Here is a 27,925-nt window from a genome sequence, read left to right as displayed (position 1 = left end):
TCAAAATATTTGAACATAAAGATGAAAGAATTTGAAATTTGTTGGTCATTAAAAAATTATTTTCTTCAAAAACCCCATCCTAAATGTTGTAAAAATTTTATGGTACAGTAGTGGGTCATTTTACTTATGAAGTGTACAATCAGAGTGGGCAATACTTATTTAAATTGACTACTAATTTTAAGTAAATGTCATGCAAAACTGGTATTTCCGTATCAAAATAATTACTGTACTACATTATAAATGAGTGGGAAAACAATTCATAGTTTTGTTTGAAAGTGTTTTATAACGAAAATGAGATACAGAATATTTATACCCATTTTTAATGATATTATTCACAAATTATTATTGTCTTCTGCCATGAGTTCACTTATTCATGATTTTCCATTAATTAAAATCGCCTAAAATGTAACAATCAACACTGCACCACTGAAAAAGAGTTCATTCGTTTTCTTTTCTCTTCTCACTGAACTTGTATAGCCAAGCTGAATTTGCACACAGACTAGGATGATCCAACAAGACCAGTACTTTGGAAACAGGAACTGCACACTGATCTTTTGAAAGCATTAACAGAACTATCAGTTGTCATAAAGGAGATGGTTATATCTAGCAGTTCATGAGACACACTTATTATCTGTCCCACCCACTACTGATTATCATGCATATCAGAAATGAAGAGTCTCACTACAAAGTCTTCTAATGTATACTGTGGTCTCAGCATTCACACACAGTAACAGGTTGCATTTTGTGGAGAACCTTTCTTGTAACGTGCCACTCATTTTTAAATGGAATTCCCTTAACATACTTTCATTTAGAATTAAGAATTTCATGTACGTTACTAATGTTGACATAGCGTGTACAAATCCAGTAACATCTCTTATAGTGTCAACAGCTTCATGATGGAGATTAAATCTTGTTGCAAGATGTTTACAGGGACCTCCTACCCCATCACATGCAATTTTTCCATGACCTGTCACTGAAAATATCAATTTTTTGTCTTAATTCCTGTAGTACAGTGCTTACCAAGCTCACAAAGCTGAAGGCAGTTTTTAAAATGAGATGCCGCACCATCAGTCACATACACATGTTTAGGAAATACATGGGCTCTAGATGCTACATCAATCATCATACTGGCAATCAAGCTGCGGTCCTATGGGGTATCGTCTCAGTTGTGCGACTGGATTTGTGCTTTCTTGTCAGGAAGGTCACAGTTTGTAGTAATAGACGGCAAATCATCGAGTAAAACTGAAGTGATATCAGGTGTTCCCCAGGGAAGCGTCCTGGGACCTCTGCTGTTCCTGATCTATATTAATGACCTGGGTGACAATCTGAGCAGTTCTCTTAGGTTGTTCGCAGATGTTGCTGTAATTTACCGTCTAGTAAGGTCATTCGAAGACCAGTATCAGTTGCAAAGCGATTTAGAAGAGATTGCTGTATGGTGTGGCAGGTGGCAGTTGACGCTAAATAACGAAAAGTGTGAGGTGATCCACATGAGTTCCAAAAGAAATCTGTTGGAATTCAATTACTCGATAAATAGTACAATTCTCAAGGCTGTCAATTCAACTAAGTACCTGGGTGTTAAAATCACGAACAACTTCAGTTGGAAAGAGCACATAGATAATGTTGTTAGGAAGGCGAGCCAAAGGTTGCATTTCTTTGGCAGGACACTTAGAAGATGCAACAAGTCCACTAAAGAGACAGCTTACACTACACTTGTTCGTCCTCTGTTAGAATATTTCTGCGCAGTGTGGGATCCTTACCAGGTGGGATTGACGGAGGACATCGAAAGGGTGCAGAAAAGGGCAGCTTGTTTTGTATTATCACGTAATTGGGGAGAGAGTGTGGCAGATAGGATACGCGAGTTGGGATGGAAGTCATTAAAGCAAAGACGTTTTTCGTCGTGGCGAGATCTATTTACGAAATTTCAGTCACCAACTTTCTCTTTCGAATGCGAAAATATTTTGTTGAGCCCAACCTACATAGCTAGGAAGGATCATCAAAATAAAATAAAAGAAATCAGAGCTCGAACAGAAAGGTTTAGGTGTTCGTTTTTCCCGCGCACTGTTCGGGAGTGGAATGGTAGAGAGGTAGTTTGATTGTGGTTCGATGAACCCTCTGCCAAGCACTTAAATGTGAATTGGAGAGTAATCATGTAGATGTAGATGTAGCGTGCATGTGCAGCTGTCACGAATGACATCGTCACTGACAATAGCCAAACAACATGATGCTCGAAGGAAATGAGCAACGCATGTAAATATTGATACCTGTGGTGTGTGCCAGTGGTAACTTTGAATTTTGTTCTGCAAAACGACAGACCCGTTCTCAGCAAAGGTCAAATGAAGAACTAATGTGCCAATATTGTGGGATGTAGCTGATTTAGCTTGTGCTATGGCCTGTCTCTGAATCCTACAGATATGATGGTGAGCTATTCCTTTCATGACCCAATGCCTAACTTCAGTAACAAGCTTCACTATCTCTATTGACTTCTTCACCAACTCTCCTCTTTTCCACAATGCATAAGTTACATCATTGTCAGTATCCTGAAGGTGTAATAATTAAACAGCCATCGCTTCAGCACCAGGACACAGTGCACACTCCTGGAACCAACATTTATCTTGCAGCTCTTGACATGTGCACAAAATGATCACCTCCATCTCTGTGTACATCTTTCCTCTGACACTGCCCATGGCGAAACAAACAAGTTTCAAATTGGTGCAGTAAATACATGTGCAAACTCCCTTCACCTCCTAGCATTTCACCCATTTCGGTCGCATGGAGTAGAATTTTGTGAAACCAATTTTTAAATTCGGGTTCTCCTTCTTCATTAGGAGATATGTATGCTTCTCTTATTGATCTTGTAATATATCTCTTTAAGTGTCTCACCATTTTGACTAACAGAGATAATGTCAGCCTTGTTAGGGCTTTGCCTGTTGCAATCTTTGACATCACTTAGGTAATATTCCAGAGCAACAGTAAGCGTATATTCTTGCAACGGATGTCCACAGCAACAATCTGGGAATTCCCAAATACCTTTAACCATTCTGTATTTTATGAGCTTTTGAAATCAAATAATGGGAGGAAGTGGGTATATATTTCTGTATCAGTTGCTTAGAGCAACTACCTGGCACCCTCATTATAGGTGGCTGCTGTCATAGCAGTATGTAGGTTTTGAAACCACCCATCACATTTCGTACTCATGTCACTATGTCCAGGTTCTGCACCAAGGGCATCTACATTGTACACTTCACAAAGTTTTGAAGCCATTGCTTGTGTAAAACTTGTTTCAATTTCTTCCACTTTTATTTTTACATACTGTTTTCTTCTTGTGCTTCTTACCTTTCCTGGACGTTCTAGCGGGGATATAGTATGCTAACATTCAACATATCAACAACTTCACACCCAGGAATATAAACATCTGCACTGTCCTCTTCAGTTTCATATTCGAGTGGTGATGATCATTCAGGTGGATTGTCACTAAATTTCTTCTTGTAGTGAGTATAGCAACTCCTGTAGAAAGGATGTGATGCTAATACCGTTACTTGAAGACCAAGATATTTTTGCAATAAATCTGACAGATTTCCAACAACTGTGAAGTGTTTTTCACTTTTCTTAAACACTATTTTCTTGTGTCTTTTTTTCACAGTCCATACACCACAATCTTTCACTAGCCTACTGTATTTACTCACTGACACCATATCTAACAAAAAGTTAAACCAAACAAACACAATGCTCAATGTAGAATGGCTTATGTGCAAGTTCTCACTCATTCGTTATAAACAGAAGAGCATTGGAAGCAGTGTTTTCAACATACATATTTTACACTAGAAATTCAGTGATACGAAATATGCAGAATTTTGAAAAATTATTAACACTTTACACAGAAAAATATTGCCCACTGTGTTTGCACTGACTACTAACATATTAAGCAAACAATATTTTGCGTGATTCTCAAAAGTTTTCCACTGGTGGTTTTAAAGTAAATGATTCATAAAAACTAAAAAAAATGCAATTTTTCACATTTTTAGTAACAAATAATTATATAATACAGATAGCTGGAACTGAGAAGATACTGTTTATAATTACACCAGTCATTTCTGGTGATATGACAGAAAAGATAGTGTTCTGGGACTTTCCAAAGTAGAAAAAAAAAATATTTTTTTAATTGGAAAAATTAACTTAAATCTCATATTTTCATCTTAAATTTATAAGTTAAAGGAAGCCCGTAAGCATGTGGGTGTCAGCTAAATTTTAGCACACTAAGAGGGAGCTTTAACACAAAACATCCGCCAGGTCTTCAGTACTTTTAGTTTATTAGTTATATTTTTTCCCCCTCTACTGTTTTAAGAGTTATTTACAAAATAAACATTTTTCAAAGGGTCATCCCTTTACAAAAATTAAGATAAAACTAAAATATTTTATTTCATAACACTTATGATACAGACGTCTAATACATATTTTTTCCAGAGAAATTCATGACCGTGAGTCGACATGACCTGTATGATTTGAGATGATATCACCTGAAGGAAAGATTAAAATTTAACATCCTAGCAATGGCATACACATTTGAGACAGAGCATAAGCTCTGAAAGAGAAAGAAAACTGGTCGTACCTTTTCAAACAAACCATCACAGTATTTGCCTTAAAAATTCAGCAAACCCAAATCTAGCTGAGTTTCGAACTGCCGCCCTTTTGAATAAGAGTCCAGTTCTTATGACTGGCCCATCTCAGTCAATGGTACATGAACAGAACCAGCAGGTTTGTACATACCATTCACTGACAAACGACACCCTCACTTGAACAGCATATGCCTGTTTGGACAGCGACTTTTGCCAGCTTAAAGGTGAAGCTGTCCTCAAACTAAAGATTAGTTTGAACACTGCAGTGCTTTACATGACACAGAATAATGAATGAGGTATATCCTTCCCCTCTGCTATTTTAACTGATACCCCGCCTAGCCTTTTTAACATCAACGAATCATTTCCAGAAGTTAAAGAAATGATAAGTGACACAGAAAAGTCCTCGGATCACCTGACAACCCTGTAGACCTTTAATCTGATATCCACCAATGCATGACAATGTTGGGAACAGATCAGTTGACGAATGATGGAATTGAATATGACTATTCATGAGTCAGCTTTCCGTTACCAGTCTGTGCGCTCATTTGTAATGCCCTATGCATCCTAAATGAATTCAGCAGGTATCTTAGTCTTTTAGGCTACAACCAATAAATCCTGTCTCTTTAAAGAATCCAACTCCCATGTATAAAACCACATCAAATGCTCGATTGCTTTACAAATGAGTTAACGTGTTAAATATTGAAACTGTGTGTAAAGTTTGTTGGAAGTTATTACGAACTCTCACTCTCAAATAATAGATGAATAAAGTCTTTGTATTTGTGCACCATCAGTTATTCTGCCTTAAGATAAATATACATTTTCTAACAGTAACACACTGATGTTGCAAAAGTCATGGTATACCTCTCAATATCATGTCAGACCTCCTTTTGCACAGCATAGTGCATCAGCTCAAAGTGGCATGGGCTCAAGAAGTTTCTGGAGGTCCCCTTCATAAATATTGAGCTATACTGCCTCTATAGCCATCCGTAATTGCGAAAGAGTTGCCAGTGCAGGATTTTGACCTCTTGATTATGTCCCACAAATGTTTGATGAGATTTTTGTCGGGTGATCTGGGGATCATACCTTTTGCTCGAATTGCCCAGAGTGTTCTTCAAATCAGTTGTGAACAATTGTGGCCAAATGACAAGGTGCATTATCACCCATTAAAATTAAATTGTTGTGTGGGAAAACGAAATCCATGAATAGTTGCAAAAGGTCTCCAAGTAGTCGAACATAACCATTTCCAGTCAATGTTTTGTTCAGTTGGACCAGAGGAACCAGTCAGTTTAACGTAAACACAGCCCACACCATTATGGAACCATCATCAGCGATGTCTTAGAGTTTGCGCCACACTCGAACCCTACCAATTGAAATTGGGACTCATCAGATCAGGCCACAGTTTTCCAGTCATATAGCATCCAAATGATATGGTCACGAGGCCAGGAGAGGCACCGCAGGCGATGTTGTGCTTTTAGCAAAGGCACTCACATCAGCCGTCTGCTGCCATAGCCCATTAACCTCGTATTTTGCTGCAATGTCCTAACAGATACATTCCTCTTACATCCAACACTGATTTCTGTTAGTATTTCACCCAGTGTTGCTTGTCTGTTAGCACTGAAAACCCTTTGCAAGTGCTGCTGCTCTTGCTCATTAAGAGAAAGCTGTCACCAACTGCATTGCCTGCGTTGAGAGGAAATGGCACAAATTTGGTATTCTTAGCACACTCTTAACACTGTAGATCTCAGAATATTGAATTCCCAAATGATTCCCAATGTGGAATGTCCCATGCATCTAGCTCCAACTACGATTCTGCATTCAAAGTCTGTTAATTCCCAATGTGTAGCCGCAGTCACGTCAGATGCCTTATCACATGAATCACCTAGTACAAATGACGGGTCGACAGAAGCGTCCGATCCCACGCATCGCCTTTGACCCGTGATGTAAGGGTGTTGTCGTGTGTGACATCATGACGGCGCGGAGTTTGGTTTGAGTGTGGCTGTCTCCAGTTCTGTTTTATCTTATTTTATTTACTTTTCTGATCTGTTCGTTCTATCTCGTGAGATTTTTTTTTTTAATTTAAAAACACTTATTACTTATTTTAATTATCTGTTTCCTCGAATTTCTGTTTTAGTTTATTATATTTATCTTTCTGATTTGTTCGTTCTATCCCGTGAGATTTTTTTTTTTTAAAAGACAAAAAACACTAATCAGCTACTGAAGCATCTTTATCTTCTACGGGTTGCAGAGGTTACGACCCCTGGGGAGGTGGTATTCATGCATGGCTGTCTTAATTTACACGTTGTAGCTACGCAAGGTGTCTAAATTTCCAGAATGAGATTTTCACTCTGCAGCGGAGTGTGCGCTGATATGAAACTTCCTGGCAGATTAAAACTGTGCCCGACCGAGACTCGAACTCGGGACCTTTGCCTTTCGCGGGCAAGTGCTCTACCAACTGAGCTACCGAAGCACGACTCACGCCCGGTACTCACAGCTTTACTTCTGCCAGTACCTCGTCTCCTACCTTCCAAACTTTACAGAAGCTCTCCTGCGAACCTTGCAGAACTAGCACTCCTGAAAGAAAGGATATTGCGGAGACATGGCTTAGCCACAGCCTGGGGGATGTTTCCAGAATGAGATTTTCACTCTGCAGCGGAGTGTGCGCTGATATGAAACTTCCTGGCAGATTAAAACTGTGTGCCCGACCGAGACTCGAACTCGGGACCTTTGCCTTTCGCGGGCAAGTGCTCTACCAACTGAGCTACCGAAGCACGACTCACGCCCGGTACTCACAGCTTTACTTCTGCCAGTACCTCGTCTCCTACCTTCCAAACTTTACAGAAGCTCTCCTGCGAACCTTGCAGAACTAGCACTCCTGAAAGAAAGGATATTGCGGAGACATGGCTTAGCCACAGCCTGGGGGATGTTTCCAGAATGAGATTTTCACTCTGCAGCGGAGTGTGCGCTGATATGAAACTTCCTGGCAGATTAAAACTGTGTGCCCGACCGAGACTCGAACTCGGGACCTTTGCCTTTCGCGGGCAAGTGCTCTACCAACTGAGCTACCGAAGCACGACTCACGCCCGGTACTCACAGCTTTACTTCTGCCAGTACCTCGTCTCCTACCTTCCAAACTTTACAGAAGCTCTCCTGCGAACCTTGCAGAACTAGCACTCCTGAAAGAAAGGATATTGCGGAGACATGGCTTAGCCACAGCCTGGGGGATGTTTCCAGAATGAGATTTTCACTCTGCAGCGGAGTGTGCGCTGATATGAAACTTCCTGGCAGATTAAAACTGTGTGCCCGACCGAGACTCGAACTCGGGACCTTTGCCTTTCGCGGGCAAGTGCTCTACCAACTGAGCTACCGAAGCACGACTCACGCCCGGTACTCACAGCTTTACTTCTGCCAGTACCTCGTCTCCTACCTTCCAAACTTTACAGAAGCTCTCCTGCGAACCTTGCAGAACTAGCACTCCTGAAAGAAAGGATATTGCGGAGACATGGCTTAGCCACAGCCTGGGGGATGTTTCCAGAATGAGATTTTCACTCTGCAGCGGAGTGTGCGCTGATATGAAACTTCCTGGCAGATTAAAACTGTGTGCCCGACCGAGACTCGAACTCGGGACCTTTGCCTTTCGCGGGCAAGTGCTCTACCAACTGAGCTACCGAAGCACGACTCACGCCCGGTACTCACAGCTTTACTTCTGCCAGTACCTCGTCTCCTACCTTCCAAACTTTACAGAAGCTCTCCTGCGAACCTTGCAGAACTAGCACTCCTGAAAGAAAGGATATTGCGGAGACATGGCTTAGCCACAGCCTGGGGGATGTTTCCAGAATGAGATTTTCACTCTGCAGCGGAGTGTGCGCTGATATGAAACTTCCTGGCAGATTAAAACTGTGTGCCCGACCGAGACTCGAACTCGGGACCTTTGCCTTTCGCGGGCAAGTGCTCTACCAACTGAGCTACCGAAGCACGACTCACGCCCGGTACTCACAGCTTTACTTCTGCCAGTACCTCGTCTCCTACCTTCCAAACTTTACAGAAGCTCTCCTGCGAACCTTGCAGAACTAGCACTCCTGAAAGAAAGGATATTGCGGAGACATGGCTTAGCCACAGCCTGGGGGATGTTTCCAGAATGAGATTTTCACTCTGCAGCGGAGTGTGCGCTGATATGAAACTTCCTGGCAGATTAAAACTGTGTGCCCGACCGAGACTCGAACTCGGGACCTTTGCCTTTCGCGGGCAAGTGCTCTACCAACTGAGCTACCGAAGCACGACTCACGCCCGGTACTCACAGCTTTACTTCTGCCAGTACCTCGTCTCCTACCTTCCAAACTTTACAGAAGCTCTCCTGCGAACCTTGCAGAACTAGCACTCCTGAAAGAAAGGATATTGCGGAGACATGGCTTAGCCACAGCCTGGGGGATGTTTCCAGAATGAGATTTTCACTCTGCAGCGGAGTGTGCGCTGATATGAAACTTCCTGGCAGATTAAAACTGTGTGCCCGACCGAGACTCGAACTCGGGACCTTTGCCTTTCGCGGGCAAGTGCTCTACCAACTGAGCTACCGAAGCACGACTCACGCCCGGTACTCACAGCTTTACTTCTGCCAGTACCTCGTCTCCTACCTTCCAAACTTTACAGAAGCTCTCCTGCGAACCTTGCAGAACTAGCACTCCTGAAAGAAAGGATATTGCGGAGACATGGCTTAGCCACAGCCTGGGGGATGTTTCCAGAATGAGATTTTCACTCTGCAGCGGAGTGTGCGCTGATATGAAACTTCCTGGCAGATTAAAACTGTGTGCCCGACCGAGACTCGAACTCGGGACCTTTGCCTTTCGCGGGCAAGTGCTCTACCAACTGAGCTACCGAAGCACGACTCACGCCCGGTACTCACAGCTTTACTTCTGCCAGTACCTCGTCTCCTACCTTCCAAACTTTACAGAAGCTCTCCTGCGAACCTTGCAGAACTAGCACTCCTGAAAGAAAGGATATTGCGAAGACATGGCTTAGCCACAGCCTGGGGGATGTTTCCAGAATGAGATTTTCACTCTGCAGCGGAGTGTGCGCTGATATGAAACTTCCTGGCAGATTAAAACTGTGTGCCCGACCGAGACTCGAACTCGGGACCTTTGCCTTTCGCGGGCAAGTGCTCTACCAACTGAGCTACCGAAGCACGACTCACGCCCGGTACTCACAGCTTTACTTCTGCCAGTACCTCGTCTCCTACCTTCCAAACTTTACAGAAGCTCTCCTGCGAACCTTGCAGAACTCGCACTCCTGAAAGAAAGGATATTGCGGAGACATGGCTTAGCCACAGCCTGGGGGATGTTTCCAGAATGAGATTTTCACTCTGCAGCGGAGTGTGCGCTGATATGAAACTTCCTGGCAGATTAAAACTGTGTGCCCGACCGAGACTCGAACTCGGGACCTTTGCCTTTCGCGGGCAAGTGCTCTACCAACTGAGCTACCGAAGCACGACTCACGCCCGGTACTCACAGCTTTACTTCTGCCAGTACCTCGTCTCCTACCTTCCAAACTTTACAGAAGCTCTCCTGCGAACCTTGCAGAACTAGCACTCCTGAAAGAAAGGATATTGCGGAGACATGGCTTAGCCACAGCCTGGGGGATGTTTCCAGAATGAGATTTTCACTCTGCAGCGGAGTGTGCGCTGATATGAAACTTCCTGGCAGATTAAAACTGTGTGCCCGACCGAGACTCGAACTCGGGACCTTTGCCTTTCGCGGGCAAGTGCTCTACCAACTGAGCTACCGAAGCACGACTCACGCCCGGTACTCACAGCTTTACTTCTGCCAGTACCTCGTCTCCTACCTTCCAAACTTTACAGAAGCTCTCCTGCGAACCTTGCAGAACTAGCACTCCTGAAAGAAAGGATATTGCGGAGACATGGCTTAGCCACAGCCTGGGGGATGTTTCCAGAATGAGATTTTCACTCTGCAGCGGAGTGTGCGCTGATATGAAACTTCCTGGCAGATTAAAACTGTGTGCCCGACCGAGACTCGAACTCGGGACCTTTGCCTTTCGCGGGCAAGTGCTCTACCAACTGAGCTACCGAAGCACGACTCACGCCCGGTACTCACAGCTTTACTTCTGCCAGTACCTCGTCTCCTACCTTCCAAACTTTACAGAAGCTCTCCTGCGAACCTTGCAGAACTAGCACTCCTGAAAGAAAGGATATTGCGGAGACATGGCTTAGCCACAGCCTGGGGGATGTTTCCAGAATGAGATTTTCACTCTGCAGCGGAGTGTGCGCTGATATGAAACTTCCTGGCAGATTAAAACTGTGTGCCCGACCGAGACTCGAACTCGGGACCTTTGCCTTTCGCGGGCAAGTGCTCTACCAACTGAGCTACCGAAGCACGACTCACGCCCGGTACTCACAGCTTTACTTCTGCCAGTACCTCGTCTCCTACCTTCCAAACTTTACAGAAGCTCTCCTGCGAACCTTGCAGAACTAGCACTCCTGAAAGAAAGGATATTGCGGAGACATGGCTTAGCCACAGCCTGGGGGATGTTTCCAGAATGAGATTTTCACTCTGCAGCGGAGTGTGCGCTGATATGAAACTTCCTGGCAGATTAAAACTGTGTGCCCGACCGAGACTCGAACTCGGGACCTTTGCCTTTCGCGGGCAAGTGCTCTACCAACTGAGCTACCGAAGCACGACTCACGCCCGGTACTCACAGCTTTACTTCTGCCAGTACCTCGTCTCCTACCTTCCAAACTTTACAGAAACTCTCCTGCGAACCTTGCAGAACTAGCACTCCTGAAAGAAAGGATATTGCGGAGACATGGCTTAGCCACAGCCTGGGGGATGTTTCCAGAATGAGATTTTCACTCTGCAGCGGAGTGTGCGCTGATATGAAACTTCCTGGCAGATTAAAACTGTGTGCCCGACCGAGACTCGAACTCGGGACCTTTGCCTTTCGCGGGCAAGTGCTCTACCAACTGAGCTACCGAAGCACGACTCACGCCCGGTACTCACAGCTTTACTTCTGCCAGTACCTCGTCTCCTACCTTCCAAACTTTACAGAAGCTCTCCTGCGAACCTTGCAGAACTAGCACTCCTGAAAGAAAGGATATTGCGGAGACATGGCTTAGCCACAGCCTGGGGGATGTTTCCAGAATGAGATTTTCACTCTGCAGCGGAGTGTGCGCTGATATGAAACTTCCTGGCAGATTAAAACTGTGTGCCCGACCGAGACTCGAACTCGGGACCTTTGCCTTTCGCGGGCAAGTGCTCTACCAACTGAGCTACCGAAGCACGACTCACGCCCGGTACTCACAGCTTTACTTCTGCCAGTACCTCGTCTCCTACCTTCCAAACTTTACAGAAGCTCTCCTGCGAAGCTTGCAGAACTAGCACTCCTGAAAGAAAGGATATTGCGGAGACATGGCTTAGCCACAGCCTGGGGGATGTTTCCAGAATGAGATTTTCACTCTGCAGCGGAGTGTGCGCTGATATGAAACTTCCTGGCAGATTAAAACTGTGTGCCCGACCGAGACTCGAACTCGGGACCTTTGCCTTTCGCGGGCAAGTGCTCTACCAACTGAGCTACCGAAGCACGACTCACGCCCGGTACTCACAGCTTTACTTCTGCCAGTACCTCGTCTCCTACCTTCCAAACTTTACAGAAGCTCTCCTGCGAACCTTGCAGAACTAGCACTCCTGAAAGAAAGGATATTGCGGAGACATGGCTTAGCCACAGCCTGGGGGATGTTTCCAGAATGAGATTTTCACTCTGCAGCGGAGTGTGCGCTGATATGAAACTTCCTGGCAGATTAAAACTGTGTGCCCGACCGAGACTCGAACTCGGGACCTTTGCCTTTCGCGGGCAAGTGCTCTACCAACTGAGCTACCGAAGCACGACTCACGCCCGGTACTCACAGCTTTACTTCTGCCAGTACCTCGTCTCCTACCTTCCAAACTTTACAGAAGCTCTCCTGCGAACCTTGCAGAACTAGCACTCCTGAAAGAAAGGATATTGCGGAGACATGGCTTAGCCACAGCCTGGGGGATGTTTCCAGAATGAGATTTTCACTCTGCAGCGGAGTGTGCGCTGATATGAAACTTCCTGGCAGATTAAAACTGTGTGCCCGACCGAGACTCGAACTCGGGACCTTTGCCTTTCGCGGGCAAGTGCTCTACCAACTGAGCTACCGAAGCACGACTCACGCCCGGTACTCACAGCTTTACTTCTGCCAGTACCTCGTCTCCTACCTTCCAAACTTTACAGAAGCTCTCCTGCGAACCTTGCAGAACTAGCACTCCTGAAAGAAAGGATATTGCGGAGACATGGCTTAGCCACAGCCTGGGGGATGTTTCCAGAATGAGATTTTCACTCTGCAGCGGAGTGTGCGCTGATATGAAACTTCCTGGCAGATTAAAACTGTGTGCCCGACCGAGACTCGAACTCGGGACCTTTGCCTTTCGCGGGCAAGTGCTCTACCAACTGAGCTACCGAAGCACGACTCACGCCCGGTACTCACAGCTTTACTTCTGCCAGTACCTCGTCTCCTACCTTCCAAACTTTACAGAAGCTCTCCTGCGAACCTTGCAGAACTAGCACTCCTGAAAGAAAGGATATTGCGGAGACATGGCTTAGCCACAGCCTGGGGGATGTTTCCAGAATGAGATTTTCACTCTGCAGCGGAGTGTGCGCTGATATGAAACTTCCTGGCAGATTAAAACTGTGTGCCCGACCGAGACTCGAACTCGGGACCTTTGCCTTTCGCGGGCAAGTGCTCTACCAACTGAGCTACCGAAGCACGACTCACGCCCGGTACTCACAGCTTTACTTCTGCCAGTACCTCGTCTCCTACCTTCCAAACTTTACAGAAGCTCTCCTGCGAACCTTGCAGAACTAGCACTCCTGAAAGAAAGGATATTGCGGAGACATGGCTTAGCCACAGCCTGGGGGATGTTTCCAGAATGAGATTTTCACTCTGCAGCGGAGTGTGCGCTGATATGAAACTTCCTGGCAGATTAAAACTGTGTGCCCGACCGAGACTCGAACTCGGGACCTTTGCCTTTCGCGGGCAAGTGCTCTACCAACTGAGCTACCGAAGCACGACTCACGCCCAGTACTCACAGCTTTACTTCTGCCAGTACCTCGTCTCCTACCTTCCAAACTTTACAGAAGCTCTCCTGCGAACCTTGCAGAACTAGCACTCCTGAAAGAAAGGATATTGCGGAGACATGGCTTAGCCACAGCCTGGGGGATGTTTCCAGAATGAGATTTTCACTCTGCAGCGGAGTGTGCGCTGATATGAAACTTCCTGGCAGATTAAAACTGTGTGCCCGACCGAGACTCGAACTCGGGACCTTTGCCTTTCGCGGGCAAGTGCTCTACCAACTGAGCTACCGAAGCACGACTCACGCCCGGTACTCACAGCTTTACTTCTGCCAGTACCTCGTCTCCTACCTTCCAAACTTTACAGAAGCTCTCCTGCGAACCTTGCAGAACTAGCACTCCTGAAAGAAAGGATATTGCGGAGACATGGCTTAGCCACAGCCTGGGGGATGTTTCCAGAATGAGATTTTCACTCTGCAGCGGAGTGTGCGCTGATATGAAACTTCCTGGCAGATTAAAACTGTGTGCCCGACCGAGACTCGAACTCGGGACCTTTGCCTTTCGCGGGCAAGTGCTCTACCAACTGAGCTACCGAAGCACGACTCACGCCCGGTACTCACAGCTTTACTTCTGCCAGTACCTCGTATCCTACCTTCCAAACTTTACAGAAGCTCTCCTGCGAACCTTGCAGAACTAGCACTCCTGAAAGAAAGGATATTGCGGAGACATGGCTTAGCCACAGCCTGGGGGATGTTTCCAGAATGAGATTTTCACTCTGCAGCGGAGTGTGCGCTGATATGAAACTTCCTGGCAGATTAAAACTGTGTGCCCGACCGAGACTCGAACTCGGGACCTTTGCCTTTCGCGGGCAAGTGCTCTACCAACTGAGCTACCGAAGCACGACTCACGCCCGGTACTCACAGCTTTACTTCTGCCAGTACCTCGTCTCCTACCTTCCAAACTTTACAGAAGCTCTCCTGCGAACCTTGCAGAACTAGCACTCCTGAAAGAAAGGATATTGCGGAGACATGGCTTAGCCACAGCCTGGGGGATGTTTCCAGAATGAGATTTTCACTCTGCAGCGGAGTGTGCGCTGATATGAAACTTCCTGGCAGATTAAAACTGTGTGCCCGACCGAGACTCGAACTCGGGACCTTTGCCTTTCGCGGGCAAGTGCTCTACCAACTGAGCTACCGAAGCACGACTCACGCCCGGTACTCACAGCTTTACTTCTGCCAGTACCTCGTCTCCTACCTTCCAAACTTTACAGAAGCTCTCCTGCGAACCTTGCAGAACTAGCACTCCTGAAAGAAAGGATATTGCGGAGACATGGCTTAGCCACAGCCTGGGGGATGTTTCCAGAATGAGATTTTCACTCTGCAGCGGAGTGTGCGCTGATATGAAACTTCCTGGCAGATTAAAACTGTGTGCCCGACCGAGACTCGAACTCGGGACCTTTGCCTTTCGCGGGCAAGTGCTCTACCAACTGAGCTACCGAAGCACGACTCACGCCCGGTACTCACAGCTTTACTTCTGCCAGTACCTCGTCTCCTACCTTCCAAACTTTACAGAAGCTCTCCTGCGAACCTTGCAGAACTAGCACTCCTGAAAGAAAGGATATTGCGGAGACATGGCTTAGCCACAGCCTGGGGGATGTTTCCAGAATGAGATTTTCACTCTGCAGCGGAGTGTGCGCTGATATGAAACTTCCTGGCAGATTAAAACTGTGTGCCCGACCGAGACTCGAACTCGGGACCTTTGCCTTTCGCGGGCAAGTGCTCTACCAACTGAGCTACCGAAGCACGACTCACGCCCGGTACTCACAGCTTTACTTCTGCCAGTACCTCGTCTCCTACCTTCCAAACTTTACAGAAGCTCTCCTGCGAACCTTGCAGAACTAGCACTCCTGAAAGAAAGGATATTGCGGAGACATGGCTTAGCCACAGCCTGGGGGATGTTTCCAGAATGAGATTTTCACTCTGCAGCGGAGTGTGCGCTGATATGAAACTTCCTGGCAGATTAAAACTGTGTGCCCGACCGAGACTCGAACTCGGGACCTTTGCCTTTCGCGGGCAAGTGCTCTACCAACTGAGCTACCGAAGCACGACTCACGCCCGGTACTCACAGCTTTACTTCTGCCAGTACCTCGTCTCCTACCTTCCAAACTTTACAGAAGCTCTCCTGCGAAGCTTGCAGAACTAGCACTCCTGAAAGAAAGGATATTGCGGAGACATGGCTTAGCCACAGCCTGGGGGATGTTTCCAGAATGAGATTTTCACTCTGCAGCGGAGTGTGCGCTGATATGAAACTTCCTGGCAGATTAAAACTGTGTGCCCGACCGAGACTCGAACTCGGGACCTTTGCCTTTCGCGGGCAAGTGCTCTACCAACTGAGCTACCGAAGCACGACTCACGCCCGGTACTCACAGCTTTACTTCTGCCAGTACCTCGTCTCCTACCTTCCAAACTTTACAGAAGCTCTCCTGCGAACCTTGCAGAACTAGCACTCCTGAAAGAAAGGATATTGCGGAGACATGGCTTAGCCACAGCCTGGGGGATGTTTCCAGAATGAGATTTTCACTCTGCAGCGGAGTGTGCGCTGATATGAAACTTCCTGGCAGATTAAAACTGTGTGCCCGACCGAGACTCGAACTCGGGACCTTTGCCTTTCGCGGGCAAGTGCTCTACCAACTGAGCTACCGAAGCACGACTCACGCCCGGTACTCACAGCTTTACTTCTGCCAGTACCTCGTCTCCTACCTTCCAAACTTTACAGAAGCTCTCCTGCGAACCTTGCAGAACTAGCACTCCTGAAAGAAAGGATATTGCGGAGACATGGCTTAGCCACAGCCTGGGGGATGTTTCCAGAATGAGATTTTCACTCTGCAGTGGAGTGTGCGCTGATATGAAACTTCCTGGCAGATTAAAACTGTGTGCCCGACCGAGACTCGAACTCGGGACCTTTGCCTTTCGCGGGCAAGTGCTCTACCAACTGAGCTACCGAAGCACGACTCACGCCCGGTACTCACAGCTTTACTTCTGCCAGTACCTCGTCTCCTACCTTCCAAACTTTACAGAAGCTCTCCTGCGAACCTTGCAGAACTAGCACTCCTGAAAGAAAGGATATTGCGGAGACATGGCTTAGCCACAGCCTGGGGGATGTTTCCAGAATGAGATTTTCACTCTGCAGCGGAGTGTGCGCTGATATGAAACTTCCTGGCAGATTAAAACTGTGTGCCCGACCGAGACTCGAACTCGGGACCTTTGCCTTTCGCGGGCAAGTGCTCTACCAACTGAGCTACCGAAGCACGACTCACGCCCGGTACTCACAGCTTTACTTCTGCCAGTACCTCGTCTCCTACCTTCCAAACTTTACAGAAGCTCTCCTGCGAACCTTGCAGAACTAGCACTCCTGAAAGAAAGGATATTGCGGAGACATGGCTTAGCCACAGCCTGGGGGATGTTTCCAGAATGAGATTTTCACTCTGCAGCGGAGTGTGCGCTGATATGAAACTTCCTGGCAGATTAAAACTGTGTGCCCGACCGAGACTCGAACTCGGGACCTTTGCCTTTCGCGGGCAAGTGCTCTACCAACTGAGCTACCGAAGCACGACTCACGCCCGGTACTCACAGCAATATCCTTTCTTTCAGGAGTGCTAGTTCTGCAAGGTTCGCAGGAGAGCTTCTGTAAAGTTTGGAAGGTAGGAGACGAGGTACTGGCAGAAGTAAAGCTGTGAGTACCGGGCGTGAGTCGTGCTTCGGTAGCTCAGTTGGTAGAGCACTTGCCCGCGAAAGGCAAAGGTCCCGAGTTCGAGTCTCGGTCGGGCACACAGTTTTAATCTGCCAGGAAGTTTCATATCAGCGCACACTCCGCTGCAGAGTGAAAATCTCATTCTGGAAACATCCCCCAGGCTGTGGCTAAGCCATGTCTCCGCAATATCCTTTCTTTCAGGAGTGCTAGTTCTGCAAGGTTCGCAGGAGAGCTTCTGTAAAGTTTGGAAGGTAGGAGACGAGGTACTGGCAGAAGTAAAGCTGTGAGTACCGGGCGTGAGTCGTGCTTCGGTAGCTCAGTTGGTAGAGCACTTGCCCGCGAAAGGCAAAGGTCCCGAGTTCGAGTCTCGGTCGGGCACACAGTTTTAATCTGCCAGGAAGTTTCATATCAGCGCACACTCCGCTGCAGAGTGAAAATCTCATTCTGGAAACATCCCCCAGGCTGTGGCTAAGCCATGTCTCCGCAATATCCTTTCTTTCAGGAGTGCTAGTTCTGCAAGGTTCGCAGGAGAGCTTCTGTAAAGTTTGGAAGGTAGGAGACGAGGTACTGGCAGAAGTAAAGCTGTGAGTACCGGGCGTGAGTCGTGCTTCGGTAGCTCAGTTGGTAGAGCACTTGCCCGCGAAAGGAAAAGGTCCCGAGTTCGAGTCTCGGTCGGGCACACAGTTTTAATCTGCCAGGAAGTTTCATATCAGCGCACACTCCGCTGCAGAGTGAAAATCTCATTCTGGAAACATCCCCCAGGCTGTGGCTAAGCCATGTCTCCGCAATATCCTTTCTTTCAGGAGTGCTAGTTCTGCAAGGTTCGCAGGAGAGCTTCTGTAAAGTTTGGAAGGTAGGAGATGAGGTACTGGCAGAAGTAAAGCTGTGAGTACCGGGCGTGAGTCGTGCTTCGGTAGCTCAGTTGGTAGAGCACTTGCCCGCGAAAGGCAAAGGTCCCGAGTTCGAGTCTCGGTCGGGCACACAGTTTTAATCTGCCAGGAAGTTTCATATCAGCGCACACTCCGCTGCAGAGTGAAAATCTCATTCTGGAAACATCCCCCAGGCTGTGGCTAAGCCATGTCTCCGCAATATCCTTTCTTTCAGGAGTGCTAGTTCTGCAAGGTTCGCAGGAGAGCTTCTGTAAAGTTTGGAAGGTAGGAGACGAGGTACTGGCAGAAGTAAAGCTGTGAGTACCGGGCGTGAGTCGTGCTTCGGTAGCTCAGTTGGTAGAGCACTTGCCCGCGAAAGGCAAAGGTCCCGAGTTCGAGTCTCGGTCGGGCACACAGTTTTAATCTGCCAGGAAGTTTCGTGTCTAAATTTGTTTATATTTAGTTTGCCCCCCACCCAAAACACTCCATTTCCTGCGCTTGTCCCGTTAGTGTCATTAGGCTTCTTGTGGAAAGTGTGTGTGTTTGTTTTTGTTTCCGCCATATTTGTGACGTCATGGGTCAAAGCAGACGGGTGGGATCGGACGCTTCCGTATTTCCCAAATGACACAACTGCCAATGCAGTGCCATTTTATACCTTATGTACATGATACTACCACCATCTGTATATGTGCATATCACTATCCCATGCTTTTTATCACCTCAGTGTACTTGCCTTATTGTGTTGTTATGGCTGTGCTACCTATTTGACACACAACTACCTCTCCTTTCAGTGAAGGTACATGAACAATTCTGCGGTATAGCCACTGGCACCAACAAGACATCCACCTAAGCCAAACTTTTTATGAGCCATCTAGAGGAGACATTCCTAGTCTCCCAATATCCTCAAACCCATTGTCTAGTTGAGGTTCATTGGTGACATCCTCATCATCTGGACTCAGGGCCAAGACACCCTATCCTCATTCCTTCACAACCTCGACACCTTCTCTCCCATCCACTTCACCTGATCCTCCTTAACACAATGTGGCACCTTCCTGAATCTTGACCTCCACCTCTCTGATAGCTCCAGTCACATCTCTGTCCATATTAAGCTCATCAACTACCAACAGTATCTGCAATTGGGAACGATCATCCTTTCCACATAAAAAAGTTCCCATACAGCCTTGCAACTTGTGGACGGCATATCTGCAGTGAAGAGAACTCAGTTGCACAGTATACTCAAGGCCTCATGAAGCCCTTCACAGACAGGTCATACCCCACAAAACCTAGCCCACAAACAGATTTTCCATGCCATATCCTCACACACCCTTGTCCTCCAATCTCCCCCCAAGAATCAGCCACAAATAAGCATCAACCTCGCCTCCCATTACCATCCTGGACTGGAACAACTGCCAGGGTTTTGATTATTGTCTGTTATTGTGCCCTGATATGAGGTACATATTACCCAGAATCCTTTCCACCCCTCCTTATGTGGTGTGATGTCTCCCACTCAACCTACACAACATCCTATTCCACTCCTACGCCACTCTCACTTCCAACCCCTTGCCACAAGGATCATATCCCTGTGGAAAATCGAGGTCCAAAACCTGCCCAATCCACCCATCCAGCATTTCCTACTCCTGTTACCTTCCTTGTGCACCAGTCCCCATCAGCTCCAAAACACACGCACCTGTCACCTCTCCGTCCCGCATTCGTAGCCAGTAAAGCAGCTGCCTCCGTCCAAGCCATTAGCTACCCACCCCAAACCCCTCTTCGTGCCTCCCGTCTCTCTCTCTATCTCTCTCTCTCCCCTTCAACACCTCCCTACCACACAACGTCTAGTCCACTGCACAACGAGTGGGCGCGCGTGATTTGTGAGTGCGTGTTGACAACTCAATGCTTCTGCGTTTTGGTGAATAAGCTCCTTTACTCCTGAGGCTACTATGAAGTTATAATCAGAAACAACAAAATGGAACAGAACACAAACTTTATACATTATTATAAACTCTACAAAATTATTCTATAAATTTAATAAATAAATAATTCTCACCACTGTATCTCCTCCGCCACAACATGCATTCAAACAAATATGAGGCAAAAAGGTTCTTGCAATTATTCATACCATTCACACAAAACTTTATTACAGATCATATCACTTTTACACTGTCTGTGTACGCAGCTGTGATTTTTGATATGTTGGAATTGGGCAAATGTGTGCTGTTTATTATGCATAAATTTGCAATATGACGGTGTATCGTTATAAAGTGTGATCTCTGGAAAAAATTAACTAAAATTCACACATAACTGGAAGAACCTTTTTTCCAACAGGCTATCATAGACTGGAAGCACTGGGAAATGACAGTTGTTCCTAAATAGTAGCACACATTTTTAAGCACATTTAAAACCAAGTGTTTTGTTGTTCTCAAAACTCTTTCAAACCCACCGTACATCCATCTGTCGATAACGTATTTAACCTTCCCAAAAGTTTGTCACCTGAACTTGGATTCAACAAATACACACCACTAGAAACTTTCTGGTGGTTTAAAAAAATGGTTCAAATGGTTCTGAGCACTATAAGACTTAACAGCTATTGTCATCAGTCCCCTAGAACTTAGAACTACTTAAACCTAACTAACCTAAGGGCAGCACACAACACCCAGTCATCACGAGGCAGAGAAAACCCCTGACCCCGGCGAGAATCGAACCCGGGAACCCAGGCGTGGGAAGCGAGAACGCTACCGCACGACCACGAGTTGCGGACTCTGGTGGTTTAAAACTGTGTCATGGACCCAGGTTTGAATCCTGGTCTGGCACACAGTTTTAATCTGCCAGGATGTTTTAAATCAGAACACATTCTGCTGCAGAGTGAAATTTTAATCTGGGTACCATCATCACATACACAATCATCAACACAAACATCGTGGTAGAAGCAGTTTTTATTTTTTTTTCAAATTTTCCTTTCAGTTGCTGTTTTAATAACAAAAGGGCGTTAAATATTGCACGAACATAGGTATCGCGTTAAGTTACATATTAAACAATTACCACAACATTCTTCAATAACTTCACAAACTCTCATTAAAAATGTCAACTTCCAGCCTAATCTATACCTCTATCTACGCTACAGTTCAATCTGTTATGGAAATTTGCTGTGGTTTTCCACGGTGGAATAGCACATACAATACGTTATTCCGTTAATGCAACTACCCAGCATTGGGAAAGTATGCTAACAACATTTGGAATAGTATCTGCTCTTGAAACCTGCGTTCTAATTATAATCAACAATACACTACGCAGTTTACAAATCCGAAAGAAATTATACCTCTTCTAGTAATATGTGTGTACGATACCCATGGTTTCTGAACTCAATAAAATAAATCTAAGAGACTGAACCACTTCTTTTAGTCAAGTTGTTCCACAGATTTCTTTTCTTCCCAGATCTATCTAGTACCTCGTCCTTTGCAAAGCGCTCAACCCATCTAATCTTCAACATTATTCAGTAGCACCACACTTAAAAAGTTTCTTTTCTTGTCAACTTTCTATCGCCTACGTTTCACTTCCACGTTTTTGGTAAATGTCATATACGTATTACTACAAATGACGAAGTCCATAACAAACTTTGCTTACTCTGTGCTGAACATCATCCGTACTCTATCCCATCCATTTTCAGCGTTCGAAGACTTGTAAAGTGATAAATAGTCATGTTTCTCCTTGTCAACACTGTCTAAAGATGTTATCGTTGTCGGTAACAGACCGCCAAGAAACGTAACCACGCGCGACTTCGGCAACATTACCCGTATCAGCTGACTGGTGTACAACTGTACACATTCCCAAACGTAAACAAGAGCAAAGATGAGTGGCAGCACTGCAACAAAGATAGACTTACCCCTGGAGATGTCTCGCGGCAGCGAAACGCCGTGCGGGAATTTCTCGCACCTGTAAAACGCCTGGCTGCGTCGGGGGTATATGCTATACTTGTATACTCACATAACGCTTACTTTTTCTCACATGCTTGCTTTATTCGTCATTTTTTGTTTCTGTTGTCTGATATTTGTTGCTGGAATTTATTTACATCTTACACAGTTAATGCTGTTAAAGAGATGAATAAAGTACGCAGGCCCGAAAGGATGTAGGCTGCAGTAACTACTCAAAGATGAAGAGGTTTGCACAGGATAGTGTAGCTTGGAGAACTTCATCAAACCAGTCTTGGGACGTAAGATCATAACAACAGCAACATTGTTATGGCGACGATTGTCACTGTTTAAATAGTCTGCTATACATTTCCCGTTACATCAGTTTTAAAGTAGACGAGAGTTTCCGTAATATAAATACACAGTAAAGGTAGAGTACCTAGATTCTTCAACAGGGGCTTACAGGAATTTTTAAGTTCACGTCCTTTGTGATTCTAATGGCCTTTTTTGCATTTTGAAAACTCGCCTAGCTCCTGCCAAATCACTCTAGAATATGATCCCACATTTAAGGTTGGAAAAAATTAGGCATAATAGATACTCTCTTTTTTTCACGTGGCGTCTATATTGTAAATAACGTTGCAGCTGATGCTATTTACATTTTCCATTGCAAACTCAGTGACAGAGTTAAAAAGTACGCTGAGTCAGATGGCTAGTCGTTCATCCAGGCCTCAAATTGACATGTTAAACACACACTCATTAGATATGCAGCAAGCTATTAACTACGGTTTCATCCTTCACAAATTAGAAACCATTATAAGTGAAAAACAGTTGCTTACATGTACACTTTCTTCTGTTAACATTTTTTCCTTTGTATTAGTCTCTGCTTAAATTAATGTACAGTAACATTAGTCCTACATTAAACAGAGTTATGAAAGGAATATTTAATACTGTACATGACTGAGTATACAGGCCGTCCTTTTCAGTAATTTGCAACTTAACTGTATGCTAAAAAGATGCCTTGTTCCAACAGTAAATCAAAGTTTAGTGAGTCATTATCACAAAGACGTTATGTACACAGACATGATCCTGCATGTGTTAGTAATCTAGATTTCGTTTCCAGACTGCGTAAAACTCGATTGTTTTTTCGTCGCTGGCATGGAGATACCCATGAATGACCTTTACCAGTGATACAGAAGCCTAGAAAAATATGAGAGTCTGCTGTCCTACACAAAGCACTAACAGAGAAATGTTTATGAAATTTGAAGGTCTTTTACTTGGTTTAGACAAACAATCATACGACATTGAAGTAATTTTTGGGCAGGGAATAATAATTACATTTAAAATATCTGAGTGTAATTAAAGTAATCCCCAAAGTAGCAGTAGCAGATGCTATGGTCTTACTGTATTAAGTTTGTAGGAAAAGCTTCAATACCATAAAACATACATCAGTATTTAGTTTAGAATGTCAATTGCCTTGACCATATACGTTACAACAAATGTCGACTACTGTTTAATCTTGCGTCTGTTTCTACAATGGAGTCACACATAAGTCTTACAAAAATAGTAGTTACATGCTTTCTTTCTTTCAAGTGAAAATTCTTAAGCACAACTGAAATGTAATTGGTACCATATTTTCTTGCTTTCATAGCAGTCAGCCACTTTAGTATATTCGCTAATTTGTTTAGTGCATATAGATAACTGAGAGATCAAGATGAGGAAAACTATACGAGTTTTATAGTTACTCGAGCACAGTGCTCCACGAAAGCTGTTCATCTGCAATTGCCGGTAGGAGTTTACGGCAGTTAGTGACGTGAAAGTGGTCAACGAAGCCAGGCGTTTTACTGGCGCGAGACCGTCCCCTGGGACCTGGCGACCAAACACACCCTCCTCTCGTAGCTGCCATAGAATTCATTGCTGAAGGCCCAGAAAGATACAACGATTTATGTGTGTAAATTATTGCGCACATCACGTCTGCACAGACAGTTCGGTAAGTGCGGGTAGGAGATATGCAGACAAACAAGATGTGCGCAAACTTGGAAGCTGGAGTTAATCCCCATCCACATGCAACAATCTGCCTGCATAGATAGTTGTGGAAAGTCTGTATACGCATTAAATCGCTGCAAATGTGGTACGTTCACATGACCTATGTTCCAATCTACTGCTCACATACCATCTGTTAGTGTACACACTACACTACAAAATTTCATGGCAAGCGACCACAGTCTTGTCCAGCAACCTCAAAGTTTATTTGACGGTGTTTGCAGTTTATGTTGCTGAAAACATGTAAACAAAATGCGGGAAACAGAAAGACCAGTGGCTGCTTAATTGAAGGCGTTCTCCACATAAATTTACTTCACGAGTTGCAAGGTGGACTCGGGGACTGGTGTAATTATTAGAGGATGGAGTTAAAAAGTGTGATTATTGTTTGACGCTGATGGCTCCTAGTATATATAACAGTGGTTGACGGTGACGATAACATTCCTGGCAATATGAACTACAAGGATTTAGAAACTGTTACTGCAATTTTTAAATAAGCATTGAGTGAAGTTATACCCAATACACGCGAGCTATTTACTCTGTCGTGAAGGATGATCTCACAAAAGCAATTAAAGTAGTGTATATAAATTCTGCCAAGTTAGAGATAATATTTTTAAAGTTTTAGACGTGTCTCAGACGCAGTATATTTTTAGAAGTTAGATACATGGCTATTAAGATATAGTTCAATTTGTTTCGACGTCGGGACTTCCTGTTCCCTGCCTGAAGTCTACCAACGCTTTTGCACCAGAATATAAAACTCCATTCTGTACATCTGGAAAGTTTAATTTTATCCATATTTTGCAGCTTCAAACGTGACTGTATTCAGTACACTGAAGGTATGAATTAAAAAACGTCTTCACTCACAACTTTTTGTGTCTTATTAAATACACGATGCATTTCGGACACTGTGGGTCCATCATCAGTAATAATTTTTGTCAATACATGTTTTATTTTCGTACATGTCACTTCATTCAAGAGGCACATTTGCACACACATGTTTGTAAACCCTTCACCTCTGTGTTTGTACCAATGTGCCTCTTGAATGAAGTGCATGTACGAAAACGATGGAGAAAATAATGTTTGCAGGTTCTAAAACGTTAAAAACGCTTTTCTTAGATTTTGTGGAATATTCATTTCACCTCATTCAAGAGAAAAATAAAACATTCATTAAGACAAATTACGCGTAATGATGGACCCACAGGGTCCGAAATTCGTCGTGTATTTAATAAAATACGAAAAGTTGTGACAGAAGGCGTTTTTTAATTGGTTCAAAATGGTTCAAATGGCTCTGAGCATTATTGGACTTAACTGCTGAGGTCATCAGTCCCCTAGAACTTAGAAATACTTCAACCTAACTAACCTAAGGACATCATACACATCCATGCCCGAGGCAGGATTCGAACCTGCCACCGTAGCGGTCGCGCGGTCCCAGACTGTAGCGCCTAGAACCGCACGGCCACTCCGGTCGGCGTTTTTTAATTCATACCTCCAGTGCAACTGGAAAGTTTTACTTCCAGTATTGTGGTAGTGAGTTCTACAGCAAACCTCCAAATCACTCTTTTTATAAACCATGTATTACATTATGAGGTAAAATAAGTTTAATAATAACTGTGTCCCTAAAGACACTGTTCCAAGATCTTCCATCATCAGCTTGACATAATATTCTGACCGCTTTCTTCTGTAGCACAAACAGAGCTTATTGTGACATATGACAGTACTTAGTGAAAGCATGCTAGGAGTCCCCCCAGCACTAGGTCGGTAAACAGTCTGTATCGATCCCTTTATTTATTTTGTTATGTACCATTTCCCTATCTGGTGTTGGGTCAACCTATCGTATTTATTTGTTAAAGAAGGAGCTGCCTTTTTATCCACATTGCTGTATTCCCTGCTTTTAATTTTCCACAAACATGTGTGACTCCTATACAGTTCGATAAACTCGGCAATCAACTATCTAGAACACTGATGTGACTCTGCCATTTTAAAAATCGCTGTCCACACACAGACAAGAAAACACCTGACTGAACAAACAGCTGACTCAAACACATTTTAGTGTCAGATTTGCTGCGATATCCTGCCCACACGTTCTAACATATCTGCACAGCCGTGATTCGAACCCACGGATTTGAGCAATTTCGATGAAACCTCCAACTTCCAGGTTCGCACATATCTCATACCTGCACAAATCTCTTTTTCACACCCAACGATCTATCTGTGTTGTGCGCAGACAAATCATTGCATATGGTGGACCTTTAGGCAACACCAACCTTCACGCAAACAAATCGTTGTGTGTGGACAAGAAATCGCTGTAAACCTGGGGCGCAAGACTTGTTTGAGTCAGCCGATTGTTGAGTCTATTATTTCTCCTCTGTGTAAGCACAGTGTATTTTAAAATGGCAGATACGCATAAGTGCTTTAGATAGCTCATTGCGGAATTTACTGAAATGCATGGGAGTAACACATGTCTTCTGGATAACTAAGAGCTAGGAAAACAGCGATTGAGATTTAAAAAATTTTAACCCTCGAAGGGAACGTCAATGTATAAAGTGCGCCAACCACAAATAACATTGCCTTGTACCGTTTCATTATTGTTTCACGACTGTCAGGGCATACCTATTGCTTCATTATTGCTTCTACCACCATAAAAAGTTATGCTGCCATATGTGCAAGTGAACAACAGTAATATAAAGTAAACAGTGAGCTGGTGAGAAAAAAATTACGATCTGTGCAAGAAAATGACACAGATTCAGAACTAGGAGCATCATGCCACAAAGAGACAATTATCTGTGAGATAATTACTAATCAAATAAGTGATTCGCAGGGATCTAATGTAACGGCAGTGTTTAGTGTGTCTTTACTGCGGAATAAATAATAACTGCATGTGGCAACAGAATGATGTAATGAAAAGTTTATTTTATTGTTGTTTATCAAATGGTCATTTATCACACATGATGTAAGTTTATTTTATCGTTGTTTAATTAAACTAAGATTAAATTATGATTTTGCTCATACATGTTTACCTTGGTAACATAAAGACAGTTATTCTTTACATGAGTACAAAGTGCACTATGTGTCCGCTTGTGATATGGAAAACGATGCACACACTCGAGAATTAATACAGGAAATTCGAGCGGTTGACCCTATGGAAAAAAGGGAAATGGTAACAATGGAGAAAACTTCATAGTGGCCCCTTTATCACAAAGAGCTAATCAAATTAACGAAATCCTAATTTAATATATGGTTCATAGCAAGAGTGAATTAAAAGTGAACTGTAGAATTCACTTCCACATTACCACAAGTTCAACTTTCCAGAAAGACTGTTTCCCTTTCTAGAGATGACAATGAAGTTTTATATTCTGCTGTACAGCGACTCATACACGATGTCTTAACTGTAAATCTAAAAAAGACAATGTTCATGGTGTTCACGAATAGAGAAAAGGAAGATCATCTAGCTATGTTCATAGTTGAAACAAGGTTGGAAGTAGTTGCATCTACAAAATTCTTGGGAAGTACTGTTGACAATAAGCTCCCATGGAGACAATCTATAGACAATGTCTGTTGCAAATTAAGCTCAGTATTATTTATTGTGGAACAGCTTGCAGTTTTATGTTAACAAACCTTCTATTCACAGTGTACAATGCTCTATATGAAGTACACTTAC

General features: G+C 44.5%; 1 protein-coding gene across 1 annotated transcript in view; it reads right to left on the bottom strand.

Annotated features, from left to right (window-relative positions):
* The window catches only part of LOC124790849 (RPII140-upstream gene protein), a 47,519-nt gene extending 25,364 nt beyond the window's left edge, over positions 1–22,155 (bottom strand). The window contains exon 1 of the mRNA XM_047257815.1: positions 21,947–22,155. Coding sequence (XP_047113771.1) covers positions 21,947–22,110 — 164 coding nt within the window. The 5' untranslated portion in view covers positions 22,111–22,155. The remainder of the gene's footprint in view (positions 1–21,946) is intronic.
* Between the last annotated feature and the right edge of the window lie 5,770 nt (positions 22,156–27,925).

Source organism: Schistocerca piceifrons, chromosome 1, assembly GCF_021461385.2.
Source record: "Schistocerca piceifrons isolate TAMUIC-IGC-003096 chromosome 1, iqSchPice1.1, whole genome shotgun sequence".
NCBI lineage: Eukaryota > Metazoa > Arthropoda > Insecta > Orthoptera > Acrididae > Schistocerca > Schistocerca piceifrons.
This window is presented reverse-complemented; position numbering and strand designations above follow the sequence as displayed.